At 47.7% G+C, this 24898-nt stretch overlaps 1 protein-coding gene across 1 annotated transcript in view; it reads right to left on the bottom strand.

The window, feature by feature from the left end:
- The window catches only part of gdpd2 (glycerophosphodiester phosphodiesterase domain containing 2), a 186576-nt gene that overhangs the window by 101497 nt on the left and 60181 nt on the right, over positions 1 to 24898 (bottom strand). The window contains exons 5-6 of the mRNA XM_070881987.1: positions 23907 to 23966; positions 19087 to 19185 (exon numbers count right to left, since the gene is read on the bottom strand). Of these exons, the coding sequence (XP_070738088.1) occupies positions 19087 to 19185; positions 23907 to 23966 (159 nt within the window). The remainder of the gene's footprint in view (positions 1 to 19086; positions 19186 to 23906; positions 23967 to 24898) is intronic.

Genomic DNA, 24898 nt, shown 5'->3' with positions numbered 1-24898 from the left:
TCAGCAGTAAGCCTTTTAAGGAAATCATTAGTACATATCCATATCTGGCAGTACATGTACTCTGGGAGCATTTCTGAGGTGGTGCCATGGAAATGCTACTTCAAAAAGAGCAATTGATGTAAGGGTAGATGTGTATTCAGGAGTTTTGCCTGATTTTAGTTTTGAAGAATCTTTCCTCCAGAAATTTCCTCAGGAATCAGAGGCCTGGGGAAGGAGCAAGGAGCTGGAAGAGGGGACAGAGTGTAGTGTAACAACATTTGCAGATGACACAAAGATTAGTGGGAAAGCGGGTTGTGCAGAGGACACAGAGATGCTGCAAGGAGATTTAGATAGGTTAAGCGAATGGGCTAAGGTTTGGCAGATGGAGTACAATGTCGGAAAGTGTGAGGTCATCCACCTTGGAAAAAAAAACAGTAAAAGGGAATATTATTTGAATGGGGAGAAATTACAACATGCTGCGGTGCAGAGGGACCTGGGGGTCCTTGTGCATGAATCCCAAAAAGTTAATTTGCAGGTGCAGCAGGTAATCAGGAAGGCGAATGGAATGTTGGCCTTCATTGCGAGAGGGATGGAGTACAAAAGCAGGGAGGTCTTGCTGCAACTGTATAGGGTATTGGTGAGGCTGCATCTGGAGTACTGCGTGCAGTTTTGGTCACCTTACTTAAGGAAGGATATACTAGCTTTGGAGTGGGTACAGAGACGATTCACTAGGCTGATTCCGGAGATGAAGGGGTTACCTTATGATGATAGATTGAGTAGACTGGGTCTTTACTCATTGGAGTTCAGAAGGATGAGGGGTGATCTTATAGAAACATTTAAAATAATGAAAGGGATAGACAAGATAGAGGCAGAGAGATTGTTTCCACTAGTTGGGGAGACTAGAATTAGGGGGCACAGCCTCAAAATACAGGGAGCCAATTTAAAACCGAGTTGAGAAGGAATTTCTTCTCCCAGAGGGTTGTGAATCTGTGGAATTCTCTGCCCAAGGAAGCAGTTGAGGCTAGCTCATTGAATGTATTCAAATCACAGATAGATAGATTTTTAACCAATAAGGGAATTAAGGGTTACGGGGAGCGGGCGGGTAAATGGAGCTGAGTCCACGGCCAGATCAGCCATGATCTTGTTGAATGGCGGAGCAGGCTCGAGGGGCTAGATGGCCTACTCCTGTTCCTAATTCTTATGTTCTTATGTTCTTATGAGTTCCAGACCCCTACCACCCTCTGGGTGAAGAAGGTTCTCCTCAAACCCCCTTTAAGCCTCCTATCAATTACTTTAAATCTATGCTCCCTGGTTATTGACCCCTCTGCTATGGGAAATAGGTCTTTCCTATCCACTCAATCTAGGCCTCTCATAATTTTATACACCTTAATTAGGTCTCCCCTCAGCCTCCTCTTCCAAAGAGAACAACCCCAGCCTATCCAATCATTCCCGATAGCTAAAATTCTCCAGTCCCGGCAACATCTTCGTAAATCTCTTCTGTAACCTCTCTAGTGCAATCATTCCTGTAATGTGGTGACCAGAACTGCATGCAGTACTCTAGCTGTGACCTAACTAGTATTTTATATAGTTCAAGCACAACCTATCTGCTCTTATATTCCATGCCTCGGCTAATAAAGGCAAGTATCCCGTATGTCTTCTTAATCACCTTATCTACCTGTCCTGCTAATTTCAGAGATCTGTGGACATGCACTCCAAGGTCCCTCTGTTCCTCTACACTTCTCAGTGTCCCCTACGATTTAATGCGTATTCCCTTGCCTTGTTAGCCCTCCCCAAATGCATTACCTCACAATTCTCTGGATTGAATTCCATTTGCTACTGTTCTGCCCACCTGACCAGTTGATTTATATCTTCCTGCAGTTTTCAGCTTTCTTCTTCATTATCAACCACATGGCCAATTTTTGTATCAACTGCAAACTTTTTAATTATACTCCTACATTCAAGTCTAAATCATTGATATATACCACAAAAAGCAAGGGTCCTGGTACTGGGCCCTGCAAATCCCCACTGGAAACAGCCTTCCATTCACAAAATCACCCATCGATCATTGCCCTTTGCTTCTTGCCTCTGAGCCAATTTTGGATCCAACTTTACATTTTGCCTTGACTCCCATGGGCTTTTACTTTTGTGACCAGTCTGCCTTCCATTTCCAGCTTTGCTTCTCTCCCTTCTGAATCTATTGTAAGGTTCTCATCCCCCTGCCAAGCTAGTTTAAACCCTCCCCCCCGCCCCCCACCCCCGGCGAGGATATTGATCCTGGCCCTGTTGAGGTGCAACCCATCCGGCTCGTACCAATCCCACCTCCCCCAGACTAGTCTCAACCTCAGGAATCTAAAGCTCTCCCTCCTGCTCCATCTTTCCAGCCATGCAATCATCTGCTCTATCCTTCTATTTCTGTACTCACTAACACATGGCACTGGGAGTATTCCGGAGATTACTACCTTTGAGGTCCTGCCTTTTAATCTTTTTCCTAGTTCCCTAAAATCTGCATGCAGAACCTCATCCCTCTTTCCACCTATGTCATTGGTACCGATGTGGACCACGATCTCTGCTGTTCACCCTCCCCCTCAGAATGTCCTGCAGTCGTTCAGTGACATCCTTGACCCTGGCACCAGGGAGGCAATGTACAATCTTGGAGTCACGTCTACGGCCACAGAAACACCTATCTGCTCCCATAACTATCGAATCCCCTACCACTATTGCTCTTCTACTCATCTTTCTCCCCCCCCGCCCCCCGCACCCCCTGTGCAGCTGAGCAACCCGTGGTGCTGTGGACTTGGCTCTGGCTGCACCCCGCCCCCCCCCCCCCCCAAGAGGAACCAACGCCCTCACCAGTATCCAGAACTGAAAACCGGTTAGCAAGCGAGATGCACTTAAGCAACTTCTGCCTTACATGCCTGGACCTCCTTGTCTGTCTGGCGGTCACCAATTCCCTCTCTGCCTGCACACTCTTAAGCTGCGGGGTGACCGCCTCCCGAAATATGCTATCCACCAAGTTCTCAGCCTCGCGGATGCATTGCAGTCACACCTGCCGCCGCTCAAGCTCCAAAACCCGGAGCTCAAGCTGCCCTAGCTGGTGACACACACATGGTCGTACGGGCCACGAGAAGCGTCCAGGACTTCTCACCTGCCACAGGATGTGCATTCCACGGGACTGAGCTGCCCTGGCCATGCCTCTATTTATTAGATTATTAACTAAAGTTTTTAGTATACCCCTCCACCCTAACTTAGGGAGAAGAAAAGGCAGCAGTGATACTTACCAACCAATCACCTAGCTGCTGTCCTGAGATGTCCCTACTTGAATTTTTTTGTTTTTTGTTCTCTCTCCCCGCTCTCGGGCCTCCGTTGTGAAGGGGGGTGCAAAATTCACAAGAACCCCCCAGTGTTTGGGCTCATTCGAAAGGAAATTTAATTTGGGACTACCTACCGAAAAGTTTGGAACCCTAAAGTGCTTATGGAAAAAAACTACGAACTTTAATCGAATTTTGGATTTTAAAGACAAATTCAAGGCTGTGGGCGGGCCTAAAGAACTAACAGGAGACAACCTGATTAAGTGAGACTACCTGGGTGTGAGGACTAAAGTTAACCTGTCTGGAGAAATGGGTATTCAAGAATCTTTCTCCACAAGAGACATTCACATTACAACATGACCCAGAGATAGCTAACCATCAACTTGAAACTGGAAAACCATTTCAGTATATACATCACAAAAGAGGCCCAAGCCAGCCTGTATGTGAAAAACTAAGCACAAAAGGACATTGCAATTACCAAACTAATATTTCCATCAGGAAACAGTTTTCGAACATCAGCCCACCCGAGACATATTAACTTTAACGACCCCACCAAAATTTTACAAAGAAGAGTCAAACTCGCCAAATTCAAACAAAGGATTCTCAACAGATTTGGCACCAAGGTTAGAACCACTCAAACCGTATAACTGGCCCCTTGTTTCAACAGAGGGTATGACATACTTGGCTATACAACCGAGACCATGCTTGTGTCATCAAGACAAGGAGAGAAACCAAGGCGACAGTTGTAAACTAACTTCTCCAGCATCGAAGTCCTGAAGGAAGGAAGAACATCACCATCGCGGCAGACACCGACCACAACCAACGTGGTATCAACGGAAAACCACCGCGATCGACCAAACTCGAACCAAAACTCTAACGGGAAAAAAAAACGAAGAATCGAAAAATTTCCTCTCTACAATCTAATCCTGACCTACCAACGGGTAAAACATTACCTAAAAGATGGTAGAAACCTATTTCTAACGAAGAAAACCAAGTACTTATCCCATAGATCCAAAACGCGCCTTACCGCATCAGCAGACTCAAGCCAACTGAAGATTGCGCAGCAAGAAGTCTTCTCCGACGTTTGGGGTACGGCAAGCAGACCCGACTGCATCCAGCGAACCCCGAAACCGCGATCTACCGTTAACTGTCAAAAGGATTGGTAAGCATAGTTCCTGCCTGCCCTGGAGTCCAACCTAGCTCGAATTAGGTATTGGGAGGTGGGAGGTGTAATTCTACTGTAACCCCCTTTGAATATGTGATGCATTGTTCTCTATTAGAGTCATTATTGTAACCCCCTCTGAGTGTGTAAGGTACTGTCCTTCAATAAGTTTTGACATTGTATTTTCTTATTAGAGTAATTCTAAGTTTGTATTTTCTTGACTGTAATAAAAATCAAAGTTTTTTTTGCATCAAACCAGTGTCCTTTGCACTCTGTCACATCCTCCAAATAAATCCAGAGTCTAGAACCCAAGGGAGTGGGAGTGATTCGAACCGTACAAGTTGGTCAGAAGGGAACCTGACCCCCTCATAGAGAACATCCCCTTACAAAATGGTGACCCCGGCAGGACTCTGGTACCAGGGGTGTGATGTGGAGAGTGCTGGTTTGGGGCAAAGAACCAAGATGGAAGAGAGGATTTCCTCCTATGTGTAGAAGAAGGTCTATGTAACTAAAGAATAGGTGCTTAGACTATTGCGCGCTGAGCGTCCAGCTGATGCTGCAGCCCAGTGGACAGCAAGTAAAGATCACAAAGAGGCAGTAGAGAAGGCAATTTGGTTGGTCTGTCTACAGCGACAGGTCCAACTGCTAGACAGAATGAATGAAACATTACAGGCAGAGTTATGGGAATGCGCAGAGAATTACCAGGAAAGGGTTATGTCAGAAGAAAGATTATTGGGAGAACTCCGTAAGCTAAAACAGGAAAGGACCCAGATAATGGAAAGGTTTAAAAATAGTCAGGACTATTTTCAATGTCAGGTTACCGAGGCCAAAAGTAATGGAAAGTCACTGAGGGAGGAAAGCACTCGCCTCACCCTACAAGTAAAAGAGCTCCAGGAAAAATTAAAAGATGTGCAAGCAGCGTATAAAGTAGCTAGCTCTAATGGGTTTGAATCAGGAGACCACGGTCCCTGCCAGCAACAAATTAAACATTGAAACCTTGCTCTATCCAAGGCAAAAGGCATGGTATGCCTGATAAGCCCGGGTACGCCCCAGGTAAACCTGGAAGCGAAGGAGGAAAGTGCCCGGCTACCACCTGTGGCACCGGTGACTCCACCGGTGCAGCAACAGAAGGGGCAAATCAGTTGTGGGACGGACAGGGATAGTGAACCACCACCACCTGTAGCACCGAGTTTCAGCTCGGCTTGGCCGCAGGGAGGAGAGGGAGGCGAGCCAGAACAGGGAGAGCCTGAACCAGGGCCAATGTGCCCAGTCCGGCAACTGAAGTTTGGTTCGCCTACCCTTGGCGGGGGGTCCAGGCCCCTGGAAAGTCAGTTTGTGGTTCCCCCACATTCTCCAACAGCTGAGGACTATGATAAGCCACCTGGGAAAGCTAACTCCAAAGGGAGACCCCTCGGTTCACTTTGTGGAAGTGGAACAGGCCGGGGATATTAATGGGTGCGATGATGCAGAAATGGCTAAGATGCTTCTCCTATCCCTAGACAGCAAACTGTACCAGTCCCTCTCTACTGAGAGCAAAAGAGGACAGAAAACACTTGCTGCCATCCAGAAAGACATTTTAGAAGCTATGGGCTGCAATGACGGGAGTCCCTTCTCTCGAGTCGAGAAGACGGTGCAGCTCACAGGGGAAACCCCACAGGCTTTCGCAGACCGACTGTGGCCGGTGTACAAAAGCGCCTGTAGTGGGGACATAGACAGCGATCACTTAAACCCGGATGAATTAGCACATTGGCTCCGAAGCCTAGTAGCTAACAGTTTACCCAGAATAAGAACCAAGGCTGAGGCCTGGTTCGACCCAAGAGATCTCCAAACCACAGAACAGGGAGTGCTTAGGCAGCTGACCCTAGCTTACAGAAATGGCAGAGGGACAGAAGAGCACCCACAAAAGGGAAGGGTTCACGGAATCCGACCTAACCAAGACAAGAGGGAATGGTGCCACGAGGGGGGCAACTCCTCCGATACAAAACGTACCTGCTTCGGGTGCGGAAAAAATGGGCACTGGAGAAATGATTGTAGAAATCCATGGAAGAGTAGCGCAGGAAAGAATTCTCCAGCCCCTGCCCAAAAGACCGAGACAGATAAGCCAGTCCCTCCCCACTCATTCGATACTTGTCTAAACGCACTCCGAGCCATGTTAGATGGCCCTGGGAAGGTAGCCACCGCCACCGGTACTGAGATCCCATCTGCCCCCTCCCAACCAAAACCCTGACTAGGACAGGCACAGCCTGTCCAACTGTGTTCCTTCGAGTATGATGTGTGGGGGAGACCGACCGTTCAGATGGAAGTGGAAAAGGTGAAAGGGACTTACCTGCTGGACACTGGTGCCTCAAGCACCCTTGTCTATGCAGCTAACCTACTCACCTCTGTCTAACGGGGTTCCCTACAGCTTGGTGGATTTCACAGGCACTGAACAGACTGGCTCATTCTCCGTTCTGCTCTCCATTCATTTAGGTACACTCCACACGAAGTGGACTTGTGTCCTGATGAAGTGGGAGCAGGAAGGGAGAGGGATGCTGGGGGTTGACTTCATCCTAGGCCACGGGATCCTATTGGATTTAAGAAACCACTGTCTTTGGGGGTCAATCTGTACGGGACAGGAGAGTGAGGTGATGGTTATCCTGGGAAAACAGGGAAAAGGGATGGTGAGCACCATGAAGCCAAAGGAGGGTTACGACCCTGAATCACTGGTCAGTAACACCCCTATAGAATACCAAGAATATGTGAGGAAAAACCTTGCAGCTTTTGCCACTCACAAACACGATTGTGGGAGAATAAACGGGGTCGAGGTTAGCATAGATGGGGACCCCATGACCCGACCACAGAAACAGTACAACTTCCCCAGGGAGGAGGAGGCAGACATGGAAACAGCCTTGGGTTCGCTGGTTAAACAGGGGGTATTGAGACCAATAGCTACCCATGTGAACTCTCCATTGTGGCCGATTAAGAAACCGAACAACTCCTGGAGAGCCACAGTGGATTATCGAGTACTCAACCGTAACATCCCCGCCTGTGCACCCACCGTTGCTGCTGTCGCCGACCTCATTGGAGGTATCCCAGCCTCCGCGACCACCTTCACAGTGCTGGATATTTCCAACGGGTTCTGGTCCATACCTTTAAGAAGGGAAGATCAGAACAAGTTTGCTTTTAACTTTAAAGGACAGCAATATACTTGGAACTGTCTCCCTCAGGACTTCCACAACAGCCCCAGTATTTTCCATCAGTGTATGGCCAACTCTGTTTAAAGACCTTCAGCAGACCCCAGCAGCTGGTACAGTATGTGGATGACCTGCTCCTGTTCACCGATGAGGGGGAGGAACATGGCCTACTGCTGGCTGAACTGCTGGAGCTGCTGAAAGAAGAAGGATTTAAAGTAAACCCCAAGAAGGCACAGATCGGCCTGAAGGAAGTAAAATTCCTGGGACTGGCTGTGCGCGCTGGGGAAAGAGCCATTGACAAAGCTAGAAGGGAAGCAGTGCAGGAGTTACCCGCCCCCAACACAGTGACCAGAGTAAGATCTTTTCTCGGGCTAACCGGGTACTGCAGAGATTTCATTGAGGATTATGCAGCCACAGCAGCCCCTCTGCTCTGACTCCTACACAAGGGAGTGGAGTGGGAATGGGACAAAGGTTGCGAGGCAGCATTTATCCAACTCAAGAAAGACCTGCAGACCGCGCCAGCTCTTGGGATCATAGATGGGGGTAAAGAGTTTTTCCTGGAGGTAGCAGCCAGTGGGGACAGCCTGAGCGCAGTACTGCTCCGGCATGGCCAGCTGAGACCAGTGGTCTACTCCTCCAGGAAACTCACAGACGTGGAGAAGGGATACTCCAACTGTGAGCGGCACCTCCTAGCCACTCACTGGGCTGTGAAAAGATCACTGATCTTCACAGGGGGGGGTCCCCTATCACACTCCTTACCCACCATATGCCCACCCAAATGCTCCTGGACGGGAGAATCAAGGACGGGACAGTGAGCAGTGCCCGCATTGCTCACTGGACCCTGCTCCTCTCTCAGATGAACCTAAGGGTAAAGGGTCTCTGCGAGGCAAGACTCGCAGCCAACATGATCTATACAGGGACAGCCCACCGGTGTTCCATAGAAGGGGTATGGGAAATGAACATAGGCTTTCAGGCTGGGTTACACCCCACAGGCCGAGAGATCTATGTGGACGGTTCAAGCACGGTATCTGTGGGTGAACGACTCACAGGCTGCGGAGTTTATGACCCTGAGGCAGGCATTGCCCTGGTGATTAAACTCCCCAGTACTATGAGCATCCAGCACGCTGAACTGTCTGTGGTGGTGTACGTAGTCATCCACCCCGAAGAATTCCCTACCCCATACACGATTTGCTCAGACAGTATGTTCACATGCAATTCGTGTACGGAGTACCTGGCTATTTGGTCCCACTGTGGATATACATCCGCAGACGGAAGACCCCTGGCAATTAAGTCCCTACTGGAAAAGATCATGAAAGCCGTAAGGGAGGAAGGGAATAGCTACATACATAAGGTGAAGGCACATTCCACCACTGAACCCCGTAGCAAGGGAAGCCAGCAGGCTGACATGTTAGCCAAGTATGGTGCCCGCACAGGCAAGCTCTGCGATCCGTACAACCCAGGCCCCATCGCAGCAGTCAGGGGCAGGATTGGGACGGCAGGGAAGACAGGGATAGCTTGCCCCGCGGACCTAAAAATGGTTCAGACCCAAGACCCCGTCCTTAAAACTGTCCTGAACACGCTAGCTAAAGGGGAAAGGATAGACGACCTGTACAGCACTGCAGCAATTGCCATTAAAGAAGGCATGCTGTTCAGGGAGGAGCAATGGGTGGTACCGCAACAACACCGGAGAGAATTCCTCCAGCTGGCCCACGAGGGTCCAGGAGCAGGACACCCCCGGACCTGAGACCACTTGGCAACAAGTGGAACAGGCAGGGTGGTGGCCAGGACTCAGGGAAGACATCCGCGAGTTCTGCGCTAGCTGTCTGGTGTGCGCGGCCAACAACCCTGACCCCCAGAAAAGAAAGGTGTCTATGGGACATATCAGGAGGGTTGAGGGATCCTGGCAGTCGATCCAAATCAATTACATTGGGCCTCTACCCACTGCCCAGGGAGGCTATAAGTACTGCCTAGTATTGGTGGATGTATTCAGCAAATGGGTGGAAGTCTTCCCATGCTGAACAGCCACTGCCCTGGGAACAGCCAGGATCCTGGTCAGAGAAGTGTTCTCTCAATGGGGACTATCACAATACGTGGAGTCCCACAAAAGGAGTCACTTCACCGGGCAGGTGATGCAGGAGACCCCGAAGGTACTCGGTATCAAGGGAAAATGGCATGTCGCCCACAACCCGCAGTAATCCGGGCCTGTGGAGCATTTAAACCGTACCATCAAAGAAAGGCTGTGCAAACAGACAGGGGACTCACCCAAAGGGTGGGTAGAAGTCCTACCACTGGTCCTCATGGGGATCCGGGCCAGCCAGTCAAAGAGCACGGGGTACTCCCTGTACGAGCTCATGACCGACAGAGCCATTTAACCCCCACCCATGTCTTAGCCCCGGTACTCACGGAAGAACACCTCAAACAGATTCACTGGCAGGCTGCTAACAACATGGGAAAACAGCATCGGAGCAACCGACTGCTGCTAGAACCCCGCAAACACCATGAATGGGAGATAGGGGACCAGGTTATGGTGAGGAACTACGCTAGAGTAGGGGTCTTTGAGGCACTGTACATGGGACCGTACCACATTGTCGACAAGGCAAGCCCCATGGTCTATGCCATAAAACTGCCCTGCCGAACAAAGTGGTTCCACATAAATCAGTGCAAACTTTTCAACCCAGGAGCAACAGCAGCTAAACGTAAGGGACAGCCAAAACCTGTAAACTGTACTAAAGACAGGGACCCTCAGCCAGCAGCCCCCGACTGTGGAAATCCCACAGGGGACGTGGCAGACCCACAGACTGTACCTAGAGGGCCGGTGGACTGTGTTACTGGAGGAGCTATCCCCAATCATTTGGGACTCGGACACACCCCCAGCAGCCAGAGCCTTAAGAAGGTACTCCCCGCACACCACGGGCAAAGACACCGTGGTCACCAGCGCTCCAATTGAAATGGTTCAGCCCCGGGAAAGGGACCAGCCGCAAAAGGGTACCTAAGGTCATAGACCAGCCCGCGAGCAGGGATACCCAGCCGGTAGCCTCGGGCAACAAGGGACCCCCAGAAGAGATAGCAGTGGACCAGCCACCAAGTGAGAATCCCCAGTCCGTAGCCCTCGACCAGGCAGAACCCCCAGGGGAAGACACGAACCAGGCAGCCACGCCCAAAGGAGTGGTGTGCTGCAGCACCAGAGGGGACGTTCCCCCGATAGTGTGGGACTCGAACCCACGTCCGGTCAGGACACTCTGGGTCCGGCGGTGCAGATCTATTACCGACCTCGCTGGACACCCAGCGGAAGAAGAAGAAAGAAAGAAGGCAGGAATTAACCTGGCCACCTGGAGACGGGTGGCAGATGTACATATTTTGCAATATGAATTTAAGAATGTTTAGTGAATAATTTACAGTAGTGTAAGATTATGTGTGATGATAAGCATGTATATGTATTAGTTAACTGGGGTAAGGAAAAGAATCTACGTGTGCAGCTGTTAAAAGAGGCACAGGCCGGGTAACACCCGGGAGTAAGAAGAATCTACCGGTATGGCTATTGAGGGAAGCACCAGTGAGATAACAAACAAAACGACTGTGAGATAGAAGTTAGAAGCAGGCATCAATCTACAAGGAACTGAATAAGACAGCCCGTCAATTAAAGACTATGAGCCCAAATTGGAACTCGATCACCTTTGTCAAGCCAGAGAGCTTTCTCAGGACTAGACAATCTGTTTTATGTGCCCTTACAGGAAAGAGAACAGTATGGAAAGGATCCTGTTCCTGCTCACCCTGATAAGGATGAGCAGCAGCGACCGAGGAGAGGTGGAAGAATCCCTCATTTACTGGTGTTCAGGAGGAAGATCACCGATCGTAACCGCCGGGGGTGGCCCCCGAGACGTGGAAGAACTCGCCGTTTACGCCCACGAGGGAAGATGGCCCGGGTGGCTGGGATCTAATTCTACCCGCTACTCCAGCCAGGAAGGTTTTACCTACGGGGAGGCCTCACTTCCAGGCCCCCGGATACGGATCATCGCTGCCCGAGTCAGTGTTACAGAGGGAAAACGTGTATGGTTGACTTGCGAAGGGAACATTCCCCTGGGAAGATGGTGGTGGCTCAGAAAACTCAGCAAGGACGCATGGGACCAGGAATCGGACTGGGAAAGACTCGGTAATGATACGTACCGCACCATCACGGGGACACGGGGAGGAGTAACAGTGTGTTGGGACAAATGGTGGGAATCTGAACAAGGAATTTATGTTTGCATGTGGGGATCAGAGAATATTTGTCCCACAGGCATATCGATCGCCTTCGCCAGGCAATGGCACGATGAAGGGGAAGGGATGGGGTGGGTTTCTGGCCTACACGGGTGCACGGTCCCACACTCCCCACTCCCAATTAACACCACCGAACTAAGGGCACACATTAAGAAACCCCTGCCCACAACCCCGCCAATACGCACAGTAATAGAAAGCTGTCCTACCAGCACCAAGGGACCAGGGAATGGATTAGTATTGTTCCGACCGAAAAGGTGTTATACCAGGGGGTACATTATGCAGTAGCTTTAGTAATTTTAAACCTTACCGAGGTACACCTGCCTGCATGGTGTCCGAAGGAAACAGAGTTGCTATACCAGGCCCTACTGAGAGACATGTTCAAGAGATTTTATGAGTTAGACTTTGGAAATGTAGACAAACCAGACCTATCCACCCTAAACGCTAGGGACACCATGGGCTCGGGGAGACCTAGAAGGGGAATCGTAAACAACATTTTCACTACCTACAATACAGCATCCTCTGTGATAAATAGCCTAGATGACATAGAACTACAAACACAGAAAAACGGTTCAAAGAACCAATTGAGGAAAATCCTGAAACAGGAGAACACTGTAGTAGGTTCAGAACTACACGAGGACCAGGCTATGACTGTCCATTTAAAAGGAATAGTGGCTGAGCTGGAACAACATGCACAGACAGTGAATGCACTTACACGGGAGGATAGAAACGCTTCGGACCAGGCTGCACAGAACGAGGTGTGCGTACTGTATGGGACATGGTTGCTGGGCGAGGGCCGCAACAACCTGGAGGATTTAAAACAAGGTTTAGTCCCCTCTTGGATCAGGAACAAGCACCTCGCAGCCCTCCACCCATACAGCAATTCACTAAGCCCGTGCCAGCTCCGCTTAGCCTCTGAAGCCTACCCTGTCCCAGTAGACTGTGGGAAATCTAACCACACTATTATGGGGATAGTATTAAGGATACCGGTCATGGGTGGGACAGCCCGACCCGCACCGGTATACCGGGTGGAGAACATTGGAGTTATTCAGGGAGGTGCACACATTCGTTTCGCAGTGGTCATAAAGTGGGAGCACGCTGTAACAGGTACTGACCTCTCCGGGTGCCGGAGCCGGGGTGCACATGTAATACTGTGTCCCCAGTACTTGAGTGCTCATTCAAAGTCACAGTGTGGGTTTAAAGCTGCTGGCGCACAGTCTATTAACTGCACCATGGAGGTAACAGCACAAGGCCAGGTCCCTCCACAGGTAGCATACATAGGGGGTGGGACATATTGTGTCACCACCAGTGTACCCCACTACCAACATGGACACTTCTGGTGTCCAGTAAGTGACAGCAGTTTTTGCTTTAAACCTGAGGCATCAGTTCAAGTGGCCCAGGAACGGATTGTCCCCATTCCTGAACCCTCCACTGTCCACCTCACCGTGAAGGAAAACATTGCAAACCTGCAGGACTATGTTGTACATTTTGGCTATGCAATTACCCCTCTACCCGAACATCTCACCGCTCTGCTAAAAGCTGTAATCATCTCACAAAAACACTTGTACACTCTAGAACAGAAAACAATTGAGATAGGGAAAAGGATTCTCAAGATCACCATTCCATCTTGGTGGGGCCTTTTGAGAAATATAGAAGTCCCAGTCTGGATCAGAATCGCTTCCCATACTTTAATTATTTGTCAACTTGCGATTTTATTTTACTTATGGTGTCTCACTTGCTGAGTGAAACGCAGAGGCCGTCAGGTCAGGCACCAAAGGGTGCTGTATGCTCCTTGACCGAACTTGGGATTCGCGCAGGGAGGGGTGACACCATACTGCCATGTTTAATTTGTGTTTGATTTTACCTGCTGTAAGCTGCAAAATATCGAGTGTTGTAAGAGTGTTACTTGAAATGTGTTTGACTATGTACCTTTATGTTACTTGAGAATGTGTTTGACTATGTGCTTTTATTTTACTCTACTTAAATTTTCTTCAGCGCTTCACCTCGTGGTTTGGGCGCCATCTTTCTTGCATCCGTGATGTCGACTGCTGTGATCCTCTTCTCCCTGGGCTCTGCTACCGAGGTTGGGAAGTCGCCTCTGGGTCCGATTTTCTTCCTCCGGAGTCCTGCCACTGGAGCCTAGAAGGTGCGTTCGGGTCATCTCAGCTGGATCATCTCCACGCAGTCGTGCTGGGCGGTCTGTGCCTCGGGTGCTGTGCTGGTCTGCTCTCTGGTGCCAGATCCAACCTCAGATGAGGGCTTGCTTTACCTCTGAGTGCAGGGGACGTCGATCGCTGGAAGGATGAAATCTTCCCAGCCACAATGGATCTTCTCCATCCACCTTCTTCCGAGTAGCGTTGGTCGATAACCTGCAACAATCCACAGGGATAATTTGTGCACCGCGCCATCATGGAGTACCTTTACATCCGCACTACCAACGACTGGGATAAGTTCATTGGTGTAGTTGCGCAGCTTTGCCTGAACTGGGACCAACTTGGGTCATTCAGTTTGATTGTCCCATAGCTTCTCAAAGGCTACTTGATTTATTACTGACTGGCTCGCCCCTGTGTCCACTTCCATGAAGACTGGAACACCGTTTATCTCGATTTCCATCCTCAATGGGGAATATTCTGTGGTGCAGGTAAACATGCTGTATACCTCATCGTGGAGCTGAGCTGCCTCTCTGACTATCGCTTCATAATCCGTGCTGGATTCATGGCCATCTGCAGACTCTTCATCAACACAGTGAGTCATATTTCTTTTACACATTCGCTGGAGGTGGCCCTTTGTGCTGCAGCCTTTACACATATAGTCCTCAAAACGGCACTGGTGAGCCCTGTGATTCCCTCCACAACACCATGGTGCTACCATACTGGTAGTAATGCGGTGGAGGAGGATTTCCTAGAGTGTATTAGGGATGGTTTTCTAGACCCATATGTCGAGGAACCAACAAGAGAGCTGGCCACCCTAGACTGGGTGATGTGTAATGAGAAGGGACTAATTAGCAATCTTGTTGTGCGAGGCCCCTTGGGGAAGAGTGACCATAATATAGTAGAATTCTTTATTAAGATGGAGAGTGACTCAGTTAATTCAGAAACTAGGGTCCTGAACTTAAGGAAAGGTAACTTCGACGGTATGAGGCGTGAATTGGCTAGAATAGACTGGCAAAGGATACTTAAAGGGTTGACGGTGGATAAGCAATGGCAAACATTTAAAGATCACATGGATGAACTTCAGCAATTGTCCATCTCTGTCTGGAGTAAAAATAAAACAGGGAAGGTGGCTCAACCATGGCTAACAAGGGAAATTAAGGATAGTGTTAAAGCCAAGGGAGAGGCATATAAATTGGCCAGAAAAAGCAACAAACCTGAGGACTGGGAGAAATTTAGAATTCAATAGAGGAGGAGTAAGGGTTTAATTAAGAGGGGTAAAATAGAATACGAGAGAAAGCTTGCAGGGAACATAAAAACTGACTGCAAAAGCTTCTATAAATATGTGAAGAGAAAAAGATTAGTGAAGACAAATGTAGGTCCTTTGCAGTCAGATTCAGGTGCATTTATAATGGGGAACAAAGAAATGGCAGACCAATTGAACAAATACTTCGGTTCTGTCTTCACAAATAACCTTCCGAATGTACTAGGGGACAGTGGGTCTAGTGAGAAGGAGGAACTGAAGGATATCCTTATTAGGTGGGGAATTGTGTTCGGGAAATTGATGGGATTGAAGGCCGATGAATCCCCGGGGCCTGATAGTCTGCATCCCAGAGTACTTAAGGAAGTGGCCCTAGAAATAGTGGATGTATTGGTGATTTCCAACAGTCTATCAACTCTGGATCAGTTCCTATGGACTGGAGGGTAGCTAATGTAACACCACTTTTTAAAAAAGGAGGGAGAGAGAACACGGGTAATTGTAGACCGGTTAGCCTGACATCAGTAGTGAGGAAAATGTTAGAATCAATCATTAAGGATGAAATAGCAGCAAATTTGGAAAGCACTGACAGGATCGGACCAAGTCAGCATGGATTTATGAAAGGGAAATCATGCTTGACAAATCTTCTGGAATTTTTTGAGGATGTAACTAGCAGAGTGGACAAGGGAGAACCAGTGGATGTGGTGTATTTGGACTTTCAAAAGGCTTTTGACAAGGTCCCGCACAAGAGATTGGTGTGCAAAATCAAAGCGCATGGTATTGGGGTAATGTACTGACGTGGATAGAGAACTGGTTGGTAGACAGGAAGCAGAGAGTCGGGATAAACGGGTCCTTTTCAGAATGGCAGGCAGTGACTAGTGGAGTGCCACAGGGCTCAGTGCTGGGACCCCAGCTCTTTACAATATACATTAACGATTTAGATGAAGGAATCGAGTGTAATATCTCCAAGTTTGCGGATGACACTAAATTGAGTGGCGGTGTGAGCTGTGAGGAGGACGCTAAGAGGCTGCAGGGTGACTTGGTCAGGTTAGGTGAGTGGGCAAATGCATGGCAGATGCAGTATAATGTGGATAAATGTGAGGTTATACATTTTGGGGGCAAAAACACGAAGGCAGAATATTATCTGAATGAAGATTAGGAAAAGGGGAGGTGCAATGAGACCTGGGTGTCATGGTTCATCAGTCACTGAAAGTGGGCATGCAGGTACAACAGGTGATGAAGAAGGCAAATAGTGTGTTGGCTTTCATAGATAGGGGATTTGAGTATTGGAGCAGGGAGGTATTACTGCAGTTGTACAGGGCCTTAGTGAGGCCTCAGTTGGAATATTGTGTTCAGTTTTGGTCTCCTAATATGAGGAAATATGTTCTTGCTATTGAGGGAGTGCAGCGAAGGTTCACCAGACTGATTCCAGGGATGGTTGGACTGTCATATGAGGAGAGACTGAATCAACTGGGCCTTTATTCACTGGAGTTTAGAAGAATGAGAGGGGATCTCATAGAAACGTATAAGATTCTGATGGGACTGGACAGGTTAGATGCGGGAAGAATGTTCCCGATGTTGGGGAAGTCCAGAACCAGGGGACATAGTCTTAGGATAAGGGGTAGGCCATTTAGGACTGAGATGAGGAGAAACTTCTTCACTCAGAGAGTTGTTAACCTGTGGAATTCCCTGCCGCAGAGAGTTGTTGCTGCCAGTTCATTGGATATATTCAAGAGGGAGTTAGATATGGCCCTTATGGCTAAGGGGATCAAGGGGTATGGAGAGAAAGCAGGAAAGGGGTACTGAGGGAATGATCAGCCATGATCTTATTGAACGGCCAAATGGCCTACTCCTGCACCTATTTTCTATGTTTCTGTGTTTCTATGTTTACTCGATTAGCCCCCCTCGGCAGACTCTGAGTTAAGCGACTCGGGGTCTGTTCTCTCCCCCCTGAGGAGATTCACGTTCTACAGTCCAGCCTCTAAAAGGTGCCATTCTGTGTACAGTACCTGCCGGGTTTGAGTCCTGAGGATGAGTCATCTGCCTAGAGCCGCAGGTCGAGGTCATGAATGCCTGGCTCACAGAGATGGCCTTTTTCAGTGTGACTGTGGTATCTGCAGATAGTAGCCTGTGAAGAAGGCCCTCGTGGCCGATTCCAATGACAAAGACACCCCGCAGCGCTTCGGTGAGGTGGTCGCTGAAATCACGCGGTGCTGCCAGCCTCCTGAGGTCTGCAGCTTATTTCGTGATTTCCTGGCCGGGCCGTCGGTGGGTATAAAAGCGGCATCTAGCTGTGAGGATGCTCTCTTTGGGCTTGAGTTGTTCTTGGATCAGGGTTACAAGCTCCTCGTACGTCTTGATCGTTGTCTTCACTGGTGCCAGCAAGTCCCTGACGAGGCCATAGATGGTGGGCCCACAACTGGTTAGCAGGATATAGCTCTGCGCTTATCTGCCAGTGTGACCCGATTATCGCCTGCCAGGTCGTTTGCTGTGAAGAAATAGTCCAGCCTCTCCACAAAGGCGTCCCAATCATCACCATCGGCGAACTGCTGCAACGTACCAAGGTTAGCCATTTTCACGTGAAAGTCCATAATCTCGTCATCAATTGTTATGTCTTTAGATGCTCTGATAATGACTCCACGAGGCAATGTGTTGTACTTGAACTGTCGTGACCTTAGTCCCTTTAATGTAACTCCAGAGTGAGGATCACACATGGTGGCCTGCCTTTTATACGAGGCCTGGCACATCTGTACAGGTAACCTACAAGTTTCCCATAGTAGTGCCCTCTGGTGGCACATCATATGTAATAGTACAAGCAGTAAACATGTTTGGATGCATGACAAGTGTGTAACTGTTACGCGATGTACGGCGATTCTTGAATAATCATGCTTTTATGCGAGTGTAATATGATGCCTTGGGAAGACCTGCTTAGATTGAAAATGGAAGAAACCAACGCGCTGTGCCTTGCTTGGCCAAATTAAAGATACAGTCAGCAGCATTCCTTGCAGAACAAAACAGATATTTTGTCTGTGGGAACAGAACTAGAAGAATTAATGGAATTCCAGGGACTGAGATAAGAGGCAAAAGGGACTGTAAGATTATTATGGATTAGTTGATTTTTAGAATACTTGTTTTGACACGTTATAACCATTAATATCTTACAATCATCAGTAACGGATGTGTAAGAATTAAATGTAGACGTTTATAATCATCAACTGTATGCAATGATAACCTGAATTATATATGGCATGTAACTCTTTTTCTTTATAATTAAAAGTCTGTGAGTAAGCTGTAACCAGACAGCCTGGGGGAGAAAGAGATTGTCATGGACGAATAGAGTGCAGATAGGCTGGGAAGCAATTGCTACTGTAACGGAATGTTATGATTTCAGCAGTGAATTAAAAAAAATAAGCCAAGGTGCTGTGGATGTGGCATCTTTATGATTGGAGTTTGGGTTTGGGGTGTAGGCCAGTGATTAGTTCAGCTGTGTACCCAATTTTTTGACCCAAACCCACTGTCACTTCGGCCCTACGGTGCCGGTGGGACCTTGCAAAATTGGAGCTCATGGTGTAAGAGCTGGTAAAATGTTAGCCGTAACCTCTATTCAGTTCCACAGGATGGTGATGTGGCTTTTCTCCTGTAAAGAATGGTGTGATTGTCTGAGGGAATTCCTGTGTAAAAATCTGACAGGATTCTACCAGTGCAGACTCTATAAGAAGAAATCAAAACAGCGCATTTACTTGTAAACTGCTTTAAAAAGTTTATATTCAGCCAGGCAAGTTATATTACTGAGCAAACTCACTTGAAATGACATGCCTACAGTATCCCATTCTTCCTTCCACCGAATTCCAATGACCAACATCAAAAGTAGGATCAGCAGGACAGAAATCAGCATGGCAACCTGGAGAATAAGAAACTGCACTTGAAAAGAAGACTGTCTTAGTGCTGTGTGCCCGGGATCACATGATCCCATTGTGTAAAATCATCGTGGTGCTAAAGAGACTGCAGACAATAGCACTTAGACCATTTAAAATGCAGAAAACACAAATGCCTGACATCCTTTAAGTTAAAGAAACTTTACTAATCCCTTGAAACTACAACTTTTCCCTGTCAAAGTATTCATGCTTCACTTCTTCAAAATCACCCTAACTGTTCTTTTTTGCTTTGGTATGAATCCACTCCAGGAACTTGAGCACGTAATCATCATCATTGGCAGTCCCACGAAACGAGGATGACTTGCTTCCACGCCAAAAAAAAATGAGTTCACAGGTGTTTTGAAAGAAAAACCGAACTATATCCTCAAGGCTGGAAGATGCCTGATTTTTTTAACGTGGGGTGGCCATTGCACACCAGCCACCAGACGGGCTTGACAGAGCTAGGTCTTGGTCCAGTGGCAAGGATTAGGCAAGACAACTGGAGACCTGCTCTGCTGCATGGACCTAGTGCACACAAATTGCAGTGTGAGCTGGCCCGTGCTGCCCCTGGGCCCCTGGCCCTGAACTCACACCTCCCCTGGGCCCCGATCACATCCCTCCACAGTCTCTCACAGCTCCTTCGCCCCGATCTCGTCGCTCCTGCTGCACCTGCCCGCATGCCAATCACCGACCTGAACCTTGCTGACGTCACTCTTCGCTGTCGTTGCCCTCCTGCACCAGCTCGCACTGTACCTTGTAGTGGCATGCCTCCACGCTGCTCCCAGGCCGCCGCTCACCGCTCCTTTTATGGCCCCGACCTGCTGCTGATGGTCTCTTATCCAGTCATGGTTCAAGACTGGATGTGATTAACAGTAACAGCAGAGTCCAACCCCTGAATCACTTGTGAACTCACTGGTGTGTCAGCAGGTTGGATAAATTAGTGAATCCCTTTGCACATTCAGGGCAGGTGAACGGTCTCTCCCTAGTGTGAATTCGCTGGTGTGTCAGCAGATCCTTTGTGCTTTGAAAGCTCTTCTCACTTAGCAAATAAATCTAGGCTGACACTCCGGTGAAGTGCTGAGGGAGTGCTACACTGTCGGAGGTGCCGTCTTTCGGATGAGACGTTAAACTGAGTGCCCTGTCTGCCCTCTCAAGTGGACGTAAAAGATTCCATGGCACTATTTTGAAGAGGAGCAGGGGAGTTATCCCCGGTGTCCTGGCCAAAATGTATCCCTCAATCAACATAACAAAAACAGATTATCTGGTCATTATCACATTGCTGTTTGTGAGTTTGCAGTCCGTAAGTTGGCTGCCACGTTGCCCACATTACAACAGTGACTACACTTCAAAAGTACTTCATTGGCTGTAAAGCACTTTGAGACGTCCGGTGATCGTGAAAGGCGCTATATAAATGCAAATCTTTCTTTTATTTTACCTAATTTTCTTTTCTGTATTTTCTGTATTTTCTGCATTGTCTTTTTTCTTCTCCCTGGTAAGGTCCTATCCAATTCTCTTTCAGCCCTTCCCTTAAGCAATGTTGCCCAGTATCCTCTCGCCCTTTCCCAAGTGCAACCACGGTCTGTCTCCACTCATCTTTTCTCGGGCCTGACATCTCCCTTCTCCCACTAAAACAATGCCCTGTCTCAACTTTATTTTACAAATATTTTAAAACATGTCTGCAGTAAGTCCTTCATGGATTCTAATGTGATGGCTCATGTTATAGCAGCTCTTGTTTTCGGATGAACTCCTTCTCACGTTGATTTGGCATCTAATGACTCCCATGGAACCAGGGCATATTAACAGTCTAAAGATAGCTGACTCAAAAGTGACCCTGAATATTGGCCTATGACAGGTAGTTACACTGAACTTGCAGTGGGCCTGGGCTTATCATAACTTAAGCTACATGTATACCCAATATTCCATCACGGGCCAGCCCACACTGCGATATGAGTGCACACTAGGTCCGTGCAGCAGAGCAGGTCTCCTGTTGTCTTGGATAACCCTTGCCACTGGACCAAGACCTAACTCTGTCAAGCCAGTGTGGTGGCTGATGTTCAGCGGCCACCACACGTTAAAAAAACCCACGCAGAGGCATCTTCCACCCTTCAGGATGTAGTTCAGGACCTGGAATATTAGGTCCTTCATTGAAAAACCTGTGAACTCATTCTTTTTTGGTATGGCAGCAAGTCATCCTCGTTTCGAGGGACTGCCTATGATGATCCCATCACCTGTATATAGTGGAGCATTGTGGCTATTATTGATATGTGATAGTACTTCCTGTTGCTATATAAAGTTGTTTTTAAATTGTTTATAGAGTTGACTCTCTCCCTTAATATCATTTAATGGAAGAACTCTTTATCTCCCTCCACACACTTCAATTCATGCTGGCACTCCATACTTCCTCCCTCAATTCACACTGCCAATCTTCTCTTTATTCCCCTTCCAGTTCATGCTATCTTTCTATTTCCTCTCTGTCCACACTGCTGCTGGCACTATTCTATTCTTTCTCTTCAGTTCATGCTGGCACTTGCTCCTGTCCTCCCTCAAAGTTGCTCCATCAGTTCTGCTCACTGCTCCCCTACCACCATCAGCACCACTCCTGGCTCTCCTTCACCCCCCCAGCACTGCTCCTGTTTCCCACCTGTTGTCGCCGCTGCTGCAAGGGATTAAATGCCACTGGTAAGAAATACTTGATCTTGCAAAATTATTATGAGAATTTGTGTTCAAAGCAAACAGTGTGTTCCCTGAAGAAGGAGTTGCAAGTGAGACCCAGAGCAATGCTGTAGATATATGTGAAGAGAAAAAGATTAGTGAAAACAAACGTAGGTCCCTTGCAGTCAGATTCAGGTGAATTTATAATGGGGAACAAAGAAATGGCGGACCAGTTAAACAAATACTTTGGTTCTGTCTTCACGAAGGAAGACACAAATAACCTACCGGAAAGCCGAGGGGACCGAGGGTCTAGTGAGAAGGAGGAACTGAAATAAATCCTTATTAGGCGGGAAATTGTGTTAGGGAAATTGATGGGATTGAAGGCCGATAAATCCCCGGGGCCTGATAGTCTGCATCCCAGAGTATTTAAGGAAGTAGCCCGAGAAATAGTGGATTCATTGGAGATCATTTTCCAACAGTCTATCGACTCTGCATTGGTTCCTATGGACTGGAGGGTAGCTAATGTAACACCACTTTTTAAGAAAGGAGGGTGGGAGAAAACAGGTAATTATAGATCAGTTAGCCTGACATCAGTAGTGGGGAAAATGTTGGAATCAATTATTAAAGATGAAATAGCAGCACATTTGGAAAGCAGTGACAGGATCAGTCCAAGTCAGCATGGATTTATGAAAGGGAAATCCTGCTTGACAAATCTTCTTGAATTTTTTGAGGATGTAACTGGTAGAGTGGACAAGGGAGAACCAGTGGATGTGGTGTATTTAGACTTTCAAAAGGCTTTTGACAAGGTCCCACAAAAGAGATTGATGTACAAAATTAAAGCACATGGTATTGGGGGTAATATACTGACGTGGATAGAGAACTGGTTGGCAGACAGGAAGCAGAGAGTCGGGATAAACGAGTCCTTTTCAGAATGGCAGGCAGTGACTAGTGGGGTGCCGCAGGGCTCAGTGCTGGGACCCCAGCTCTTTACAATATACATTAATGATTTGGATGAGGGAATTGAGTGTAATATCTCCAAGTTTGCAGATGACACTAAGCTGGGTGGCGGTGTGAGCTGCGAGAAGGACGCTAAAAGGCTGCAGGGTGACAGGTTAAGTGAGTGGGCAAACGCGTGGCAGATGCAGTATAATGTGGATACATATGAGATTATCCACTTTGGTGGCAAAAACACGAAGGCAGAATATTATCTGAATGGCGGCAGATTAGGAAAAGGGGAGGTGCAACGAGACCTGGGTGTCATGGTATATCAGTCATTGAAAGTTGGCATGCAGGTACAGCAGGTGGTGAAGAAGGCAAATGGTATATTGGCCTTCTTAGCTAGGGGATTTGAGTATAGCAGCAGGGAGGTCTTACTGCAATTGTGCAGGATCTTAGTGAGGCCTCACCTGGAATATTGTGTTCAGTTTTGGTCTCCCAATCTGAAGAAGGACGTCTTTGCTATTGCGGGAGTGCAGCGAAGGTTCACCAGACTGATTCCCGGGATGGCAGGACTGACATATGAGGAGAGACTGGATCGACTGGGCCTGTATTCACTGGAGTTTAGAAGGATGTGAGGGGATCTCATAGAAACATATAAAATTCTGACGGGACTGGACAGGTTAGATGCAGGAAGAATGTTCCCGATGTTGGGGAAGTCCAGAACCAGAGGACACAGTCTAAGGATAAGGGGTAAGCCATTTAGGACTGAGATCAGGAGAAACTTCTTCACTCAGAGAGTTGTTAACCGGTGGAATTCCCTACTGCAGAGAGTTGTTGATGCCAGTTGATTGGATATATTCAAAAGGGAGTTAGATATGGCCCTTATGGCTAAAGGGATCAAGGGGTATGAAGAGAAAGCAGGAAAGGGGTACTGAAGTGAATGATCAGCCATGATCTTATTGAATGGTGGTGCAAGCTCAAAGGGCCGAAAGGCCTACTCCTGCACCTATTTTCTATGTTTCTATGTTTCTAATGCTGGGGGAGCCAGAAATAATGCTGATTTTTGTCCATGGATACCAAGCCAAAATGCAGACGGTCGGCATATATGTAACATTACCTTGTTAATCCAGTGTAAGTAAAGTGGTATTCGCAGAGCAAAGTGACACAGAGCAAGTATCTGAAACAACAAAAGCAGTACAGCAATAACTTACTGAGAAACCAGCCTGCAAATGTCTGACTCATTTTCAATGCTGCAATGAACAGGAAAGTCACCAATCAAAATCATCAATGAAATATAAGGACAATCACTGATGAACAATTTTTAAAATTGGTTTCAGTAGCATTAAATTCATTGATTAGGATTGCATTGTCCCTTAGAGTATAAAAAATCAAAATACTGCAGTTGCTAAAACTCTGAAATAAAAACAGAAAATGCTGAAAATACTCAGCACGTTAGACAGCATGTGTGGACTAAGAAACAGAGTTAAAATTTCAGGTAGATGACCTTTTGTCAGGATATTATCTCGATACCACTTTCCACAGTGTGTTTCCGTTATAACCCACTGTTCCTCAATGTGCCCCCTTCAAAACTCACTGTTGAAAGCTACCATAAAAGGTCATTCAAAAGTCTTCTGTGGGCATATAAATAGTAAACAGGTCGTAAGAGGAGGGGTGGGGCTGGTTAGGGACCAAAAAGGAGATCTACGCATGGAGTCAGAGGGTATGGCTGAGGTACTAAATGAGTACTTTGCATCTGTCTTCACCAAGGAAGAAGATGCTGCCATAGACATAGCAAAGGAGGAGGTAACATAGAAACATAGAAAATAGGTGCAGGAGTAGGCCATTCGGCCCTTCTAGCCTGCACCGCCATTCAATGAGTTCATGGCTGAACATGCAACTTCAGTACCCCATTCCTGCTTTCTCGCCATACCCCTTGATCCCCCTAGTAGTAAGGACTTCATCTAACTCCTTTTTGAATATATTTAGTGAATTGGCCTCAACAACTTTCTGTGGTAGAGAATTCCACATGTTCACCACTCTCTGGGTGAAGAAGTTCCTCTCTGGGTGAAGAAGTTCCTCCTCATCTCAGTCCTAAATGGCTTACCCCTT

This window comes from Pristiophorus japonicus, chromosome 6 (assembly GCF_044704955.1).
Source record: "Pristiophorus japonicus isolate sPriJap1 chromosome 6, sPriJap1.hap1, whole genome shotgun sequence".
Classification (NCBI taxonomy): Eukaryota; Metazoa; Chordata; class Chondrichthyes; family Pristiophoridae; genus Pristiophorus; species Pristiophorus japonicus.
The sequence above is the reverse complement of the archived record's forward strand: the minus strand, read 5'-3'. Positions and strand labels throughout refer to the sequence as shown.